This window comes from Carlito syrichta, unplaced genomic scaffold (genome assembly GCF_000164805.1).
Source record: "Carlito syrichta isolate Samal-C Ts95f unplaced genomic scaffold, Tarsius_syrichta-2.0.1 Scaffold303679, whole genome shotgun sequence".
Classification (NCBI taxonomy): domain Eukaryota; kingdom Metazoa; phylum Chordata; class Mammalia; order Primates; family Tarsiidae; genus Carlito; species Carlito syrichta.
The window spans coordinates 129,260-137,498 of NW_007247775.1; the positions used below are offsets into that span (position 1 = coordinate 129,260).

At 48.0% G+C, this 8,239-nt stretch overlaps 1 protein-coding gene across 1 annotated transcript in view; it reads left to right on the plus strand.

The window, feature by feature from the left end:
* The first annotated feature begins 2 nt into the window (after positions 1-2).
* TRIP13 (thyroid hormone receptor interactor 13) overlaps positions 3-8,239 on the plus strand; it is a 24,739-nt gene continuing 16,502 nt past the window's right edge. The window contains exons 1-5 of the mRNA XM_008059054.2: positions 3-94; positions 1,979-2,144; positions 6,430-6,559; positions 7,125-7,180; positions 7,875-7,965. Of these exons, the coding sequence (XP_008057245.2) occupies positions 3-94; positions 1,979-2,144; positions 6,430-6,559; positions 7,125-7,180; positions 7,875-7,965 (535 nt within the window). The remainder of the gene's footprint in view (positions 95-1,978; positions 2,145-6,429; positions 6,560-7,124; positions 7,181-7,874; positions 7,966-8,239) is intronic.

An 8,239-nucleotide genomic window follows, 5' to 3' on the forward strand; every position in this document is an offset into this window, starting at 1 on the left:
CCATGGACGAGGCCGCGGGTGACCTGAAGCAGGCGCTGCCCTGCGTGGCCGAGGCACCGTCCGTCCACGTGGAGGTGCAGCAGCGCAGCGGGAGGTGAGCCCGGCCGGACCTACCCGAGAGCGTCGGCCGACCCCTGCCGAAGCTGCCCGACCCCACCCGACTCGACCCGAACTGACCCGAGCGGCCGCGGCCGACCCCTCCCGAATTGGCCTGACCCGACTCGACCCGAACTGACCCGAGCGGCCGCGGCCGACCCCTCCCGAATTGGCCTGACCCGACTCGACCCGAACTGACCCGAGCGGGCTCGACATCCCACCTGGACTGCCCCGACCCTGCCCGGCTTGACACGAACCGACCAGAGTAGGCGCGGCGACCCATCTCGAATTGGCCCCACCCGACTCGACCCGAGCAGTCTCGGCCGACCCCACCCGGACTGCTCCGACCCCACCCGACTCGACCCGAACAGACCCGAGTCTGGTTCGGCCGACCCCACCCGACTTGAGACCCGAACGTCCCGACCCCACCCGACTCAACCCGAACCGACCGAGTAGGCTCGGCCGACCCCTCTCGAACTGGCCCGACCCAACCCGACTATACCTGAACCGACCTGAGGAGGCTCAGCCGATCCTTCCGGAACTGACCCGACCCTACCCAAGTCGACCCTAACTGACCCGAGCGGGCTTGTCCTGGGCTCAAGTGATCCTCCCGCCTCAGCCTCCCGCCTCAGCCTGTGCTGGAACTACAGGCTGGAGCCACCGCACCCACCTAATTGTTCTACTTGTAGGAACGGTCTCGTTATATTGCTCAAGACTCGAACTCTTGACCTGAACCAATTTTCCCCTGAACCTCCCAAAGCGCTGGGATCACAGGCATGAGTTGCCACTCTTGGCCTCCCAGTACCTGGCTTTGGGTCCCCTTCCCCATGCGCTTGATGTTTTTATAGTTCTAAGCCAACCCCACAGATCTGTGGCTTTGAACCAGGTCATAGTAGACTGCTGTGGGGCCATGGGCTGTGCCAGCACCCTGGGGACGAGACCAGAGCCCTAGGCATTGCAGCCTTCTAGATCCCTCCTCATGTCCACAGAGGGACCACCAGGCCCAGGGTGCGGATAGAGAGGCCCTTTCCCCTAACACACAGCTGTTTACCCAGCATGGTTGTAGGTGCCAAAGTTCAGACACCTACACGCTGTTGCACCAGTGCCCAGGGATGCCAGCACACAACTGTGTAGCTCAGAACCGCTGCACAGATCCCTCAGAGCTCAGAGATGCCCACAAACAGTGCCACCACAGGCCAGAAACACCCCATGTACAGCCACACCTGGGCCCAGAGGCACTGCACAATCACGCCATGCATTGTGGTTGCTGCCTCCTAGGGTGCTGGGACAAGAGCAGAGAGGCCACGTGTCACCTTCCTGTCTGTGCAGCCGTTCAGGAGGGCTCCGAGGGAGGAAATGCTGAGTAGACTCCAGAGAGTGGCCGTCACTGGGCAGCCCAGTGAGCTGGGACAACATGTGAGGCTCAGAGGCATGGTCTTGCCCTGATCAAGCTGTAGGCAGGCGAGGAATCCTGGATGCCAAACTCTGTTCAGTTCTCTCTGCGTGAATCCTGGGCGTAGAGATGCATCAGCACGTGTCTTCCAGGCCTGACCCTGCAGCCGTGGAATTTTGCTGGTAATAGTGATGACCAGCATTTATTGAGTACTTTTGAGTGCCAGGTACCATCCTAAACACTGAACACAGGAACATATTTTCAGAGCACCCTGGCATGGCAAGAACCCCTGGCATGACAAACTCCCCAGGGACACTGGGGAGCTTCCTGGGGTCCCCGCGGGAGGAGGAACCACAGATGGGGGCAACTCCAGCCTGTCTCCCTAACTCCCGCACTTCCATATGTATGGTCTGAGTTTTTGAAAAAACATTTCATTTTAAAATCTTGTGTTTGACTAAGATTGTTAATGTGTGCTTGTTTGTTTTCTAGCACTGCAAAAAAAGAAGACATCAAGCTGAGTGTGAGAAAGCTACTCCACAGACATAATATCGTGTTTGGCGATTACTCATGGACTGAATTTGATGAGCCTTTTCTGACCAGAAATGTGCAGTCTGTGTCTATTGTTGACACAGAGTTAAAGGTGAAAGACCCACAGGTGAGCTCCTAGTTCCTAGTGCCAAGTGGCAGTTTACCCTTAGCTGAATCCAAGGTTGGTCCCTTGAATGTCTCCTGTAGTTCTGATAGCACATTGCCAGAAACATGTTCATTGATCTGTGGGTTTGGTAGATTAGACAAGCTCTGGCTGGCTGGCAGGCACCAAGTGCTGGTGCAGCGTGCACTCCTCATTGGGGAAGGGGACACAGGGCAGCTCGGAGGCCTATGCACCTCGTCTGTCATTCTTTCAGTCAACAGACCTTCAAGAAGTGCTTGGTGTGCCTCAGAACCATAGGGGGCGGGATGTCCAGAGCTGAGGGGATGGACCGCCTAGTGGATGCTCTTCACCTCCTCCTCAGGATGGCTGTCTCACCCGCCAGCTCCCTCGTCCAGTGTGGGACTGGGGGAAGCTTTAGGTGAGAATTTGGGTGCGTTGAGGCAGTCCTGGCACCAGTGGAAACACAGCCTGAGATGAATCCCCAAGGCATGTGTCACTGAGAGTGAAGTGACCCCCATCCTCGGCCTTGGTGCTGGTTGCTCATGAGGTGGCCCTGCCCACTCACACATTAGGACTCGAGTGTGTGTGTCATCAAGCTTTACCCAAACCGGAATCTGATGCTGCCGTCGTGGTGCTGGCCAGGCCTAGAGCATGGAGAGCATCCTGACACTGCCGCGGAAGGATGGGTCAGCACCGCCTGACTGGAGGGCACTGGCTGCCCTGCAGACCTTTTCAAGCTCACTCTCTGCAGATTCACTTATGGGACTTTATCTTCACAGGCGATTGCGCAGTCTTGTAGCTAAATATGAGCGTATTGTTAATCTTTTGCACTCAGAGAAGTCTCACAGATCACATACCAACCCCTTGACAGCACTTTTTTACAAGATAGTGAACGAGAAATCCCTTCATATTAAATAGTATACAGCGTTGGAACCAGCTGTGATGATTGGCTTAATGGAATGTTGCCCAAAACGTTATATACTTTTCTTAATGTAAGGTAACATGTGAGACAGTCACCGACCTGCATTGCAGGTTCATTGTTACATGCTGTGTAATGGTAATTTGTGTGACGTCTTTCACCATGTATTTTCAATTCGAGCAGACAATGCAATCTTTTTTCCTTCCTTTCACAGTAATAATGTGTAAGTTATTGTCCAGTCGATCGTTTGAAAATGATGTGGAAGGATGCACTAGCGATTCCTGAAAACTACTTCTCAACTATCAATCAGAATCTTGACAAATTCCAGATGGGACATAGGCTTTTCCTTTTTTTTTTTTTTTCTTTGGTGCTCAGTATGACACATAGGAGCTAATAGTGCATATTTCTAATCTCCAGAAGAATAATTTCCTCTACCATGTTAGAGATTTTCTCAAAAAAAAACCAATATGTAGTAGCATATGGAGCTGAACAATCCATACTGCTCATATTTGCAATGTGATTTAGAATCACTTCAGGCTCTTTGTGTCAAAGTTCCACCACGTAATGATCTTGTGGTAGACTTCATTCCTGCATGATTTCAAGTGCTGAGTTTTGTAGCAGTCCTTTTGTCCTTTCCGCTGAGAAGCATAAGACTGTTTTTCCCACAGGTAACTGTTTTATCATGAAAAACTTGGACTTTATTATTGAGCTGGTATTCCCTTTTGGTTGACTTTGATTGTACCAATGAAGTGACAGTCCATCCTTAGTAGCTCTTCTGCTGGGACAATGCTGGTATAATATCTGTCAGTAAACATGTACTGTCCTACTGCATGGGGAACTTTTTCCCAACAACTTTTTATATGAATGTAATGTAATTCTGGTGCTTACTGGAAGATCAGGTTGAATGATGTTTTGGGATGTTATGCTGCCATAGTAAGGAAGTATTAAAAAAGATACCCTGTTTTTGAATCAACTAGCGCGTAAATGTGTATACCTCATGTGGTAGGTTTATTTGGATTGTATGTTATAAACAATATTTGCTCTTTAAATTGAACAACGACTTCGTCAACACAAATTGAACTGGTATGAAATATTGTAAAAATTTTGAATCGATGTATTCCAAATAATTATTGGGCTTTTGAATACGAGTTCTGATCATCCCATCACTCTATGCAGATGTCTTCAAATGAAGCATCCAGAAGATGTGCATAAACCTTTTTCTACTGAATGTTTCCAGAAAGAAGAGTATTTTACTATTGAAAGCAGTTGACCAGTAACCTTTCAAATTTGGTACTTGGATTATTCCCATATCTAGGATAACTGTGATAAAAGCTAAAAATTCCTATTGGTCAGCATCATGCCACTTATGCCAAATTGGTGTGCATAATATAGTGAAATAGGGACCAAATGCTTAATTCACAGACACCGACACCAAAGTACAAGTTATAAAAGGAGAGGTTTATTAGCTAAGAGCCGGGCTGGCGGCCACTTGCCTGCTGGACATAACAGTCCCACAGCAAGGGGCCCCCATTAGCTGTAGGGGCTTGCTTAAATGGGGTAAAACCACATTGGAACTTTCCAAGCGAGCCAAACCACAACATCCTGGAGGCCTAGGTACTTTTCAAGCAATGCTAGCGGGGTTCACAGAAGCAAAAAAAAGCTGTTAAACAGTTTAACCTAGCCAGCAGGTGCTGTTGCCAGTTTCCAGGAAGGGAATTTTTTAACTGTGCAAAGGCTGAGTGCATGCTTAACTGTGCAAAGGCTGAGTTTATGCTTAGCCTAGTTTTTGACATTGTAGATGTCTTTTTAAAGCTCCTTCCACAGTAGCTGCTTTTCCCTTGTTTTTTTATCGCTTTTTATTACACTATTCATATGTAAAACAGAGTAAAATAGTCAATCAATTCTCTTGTGTTACTTGCTATTTTTGGTTCTGTCGTTTGAGGATAGACAACAAAATTCTTACTGGAGAACCTTCTTTTTCTGTAACATCTTCCCATTCTTCACTTGATGATACATTGTCTTCCACTTCTTGGAAACTACTAACGATTTCATCGCTACCACTTTCTATTACATTCGCCTGTTTTCTTCTTGATGGGATGATATCACTATCACCACTATCGTTTTCTTCCACATCAGTGTTTATTTTTTTAACTTATCTGTATAAAAAAAAATCCAAATCTAACTCATCTTCACTGCTTCTTATAACTCTCACTTTTGTCTTTTCTTGTTGCCATTGTTCTGCAAACTAAATCACATGTATAAAAATTATCTAATTGGAAATTATGAAATGAGAAATGGATCAAAAGAATATTACTTTTCCAATTTTACTTTTCCGACTTTGTGCAGGTGGATATATTTAATCTGTGCTGCTCAATCTTCAATATCATCTGGCTTCCACTTCAAAAGTCTCTTCTAAGGCTACAATAACTTGCTGATCTGTCTTTTCAAGTTATGCCTTAGGAGACAGAGGGTGTACCCACAGCTGCCTTTCTCATACAAACGCCCTTCATCACTACCTTTTGTTACAGAGAAGTGTTGGCACCACTGTGAAAGCATGTCACACATTCTCTTTCTACATGATGCCAACTGATGTTTCTTTTCTTCATGTTTCTTTTCTTCGAATATCTCAGTTCATATGCCATCTCTTTGCCTTTTTGTTCAGTTTAAATGGAAAGCTTCAAGGCAACATACTTTTTTGAAAAATTTGCACTTGCATAGATTTGTCCCGTATAATCACCAGCAATCTTTTTCCAAGTGGTTTGCTGAATTTACGATATCCCCTCAGAGAGGACATCTGAGTGCAAAGGATTAATAATACCCGACAACTCGAAACATCTTAACTGTCCACCAGTCAGAGATTCATAAACCTATACCAAGTACGATACAGCCACTGAAAAGCATGTGCAATTTGAATGGAATTCACTTCCATCAACTGATTTGAGGACGCCTCCCAGCTGTCATAGGTGGGAAAAGGCACATGACAGAAAACGATACATGGTGGGTGTGACTCAGGGTTTGGTCAGATCCATGTGAGTATATGTAGACTATGATGTCTCTGAGGTTGCATTTAGGGTACTTTCTTCATTCTGTGTTATTGGTGTGATACTTTTAACCACAAAAAAACAGTAAAGTTGAATTTTAAAAATAGATGAAGCTCCCAGAGGGGGTGAGATGAGTACGTTTTAAAAAGAATTCATCTTCAATCTGAAGTAAAATAGTAGCCTTCTCATCTAGTCTGAGAACTAGGTTTTAGCATGATACATTCAGCTTTTATTTTGGGCTTTAGCATCCAATTTGTATGGCAGGAATTAGAAAGTGAAGTGTGTTACACACGTGTATAGGTTGACATGGCTTTCCTTCTCACGACAGCCCATTGATTTGAGTGTGTGCACAATCGCACTTCACATCTTCCAGCTGAATGAAGAGGGCCCCAGCAGTGAAAACTTGGAGGAAGAGTCAGAAAACATCATTGCTGCCAGTCACTGGGTTCTGCCTGCAGGTGTGGTGCCGTCCTGGGGAGGCGGGGGGAGGCCGAGGGCGGCCAAGGGTTGAGGGTCGCACACTGCCGGGCTTGCCAAGGCACTTCATGCTAAAGCATATCACAGAAAGGAGAGGTTCCAGTGTAAGATTGTCTGGTTCCCCTGGACAGGTACCTCAGAGGTGGTGACTGCCCAGCTGGTCTGTCCTGCTGACCTACTCTTTCTTCCTGTCTCTTGACTATTCCCTATTTATTTTGCCAATGGCTTCTAGCAGGCAGAGTCAACTCGGTCATCATGTGGGGAGGGTAGTTAGTGTCTGTGCTTGTTGTTAAAGCATGGCTCTGTGAAGGACAATTGCGTATAATAACAAGACACAAAAAGTAATTCTTTTACTCCATTTAATTATCTGCCAAAAGCTATGCATGACTGGCATCTGTTTTGCACCTTCGATTTCATACCTCCCTGGAGTCTGAATCTCCATTTCCCATGTATGGTGCAGTGGCAGTGGCAGGCATCAGACCCGGAGCAGTCTGGCTTGGGGTGTCATGCTCGCAATCCTAAAACGGGTGTTTTATTCTCTCACAGCTGAATTCCACGGACTTTGGGACAGCTTAGTGTACGATGTGGAAGTGAAAGCACACGTAAGTGGCTGTGTTTTCTGCAAACACCCTGTTTCTTAAGGAAGAATGTCATGGTCCTGCTGTCCAGCACCTCTGAGCCCTGGGTTCTGGTGGGTTTGGGAAGCCCCATATGTGGCAGCCCGTGTCCTGGACGTCTGTCCTGCAGGAGCTCCAGTGAGAGGGGAGGGGGCAGAATGCCAAGGCTACTCGCCTTGCATGTGCCCCTGCGGAAGGCACTCTGGCTGAGGAGGGGCACCATGGAGACCAAAGACAGCAAGTGCGCAGGTCCCACTGGGCTAGCGTGTCTTCATGCCTTCACCCCCTCCTTCCCAATCCGCGGGCTCGCTTGTTGTCTTGTGAATGAACACGCCATGCTTGCCCACCACTGCCTTATTTTAGAGGAGGGAGATTGCTCACGGCTGGATACAGGCTTTATTGCTTCTGCTTGATATTACGAGAGGCGCTCGTTTTGTTTCTCCTCATCTCTATGGCAGCAACAGCCAGCACGCATCCTGTCCCTCTGTGAGGTGCTTCTCTTCTGAAGCAGAAGCCTGGAGGCGCTTGCTGGGTGCTTGGGGGTGCCGGCCCCTTGGCAGCAGCCTCTCTCCCCCAGCCCTTTCCCCAAGGGCCGAGCCCTCACGGCACATGGACCAGGAATCTCAGCCTTGCTGGTTGGTGCCTTCATCTGCTTGTTCTTTCTCTTTCCTTTTATCAGCTCCTCGACTATGTGATGACAACCTTACTGTTTTCAGACAAGAATGTCAACAGCAACCTCATCACCTGGAACCGAGTGGTGCTGCTGCATGGTAGGGCCTACAGGCTTTTATTGGACAAGATGAATGGCAGGACACAAGGCTTCTGCCTGTACTTCCTAAGGAGTTACAGTGCTTTGTTTCCGAAGGAATCAGAGTTCTAGAATGTTCCTTCTCTGTGAAGCCCACCTAGCTCATGACACTTTGGGCATTTACTACTTGACTCTTTTATTTTGTTTTTTGTTTTTTTGAGTTGGAGTCTCACTCGGTCACCCAGACTGGAGTACAGTGGCCGCTCCCGGCCACCGCAGCCTCACCTGCTGGGCTC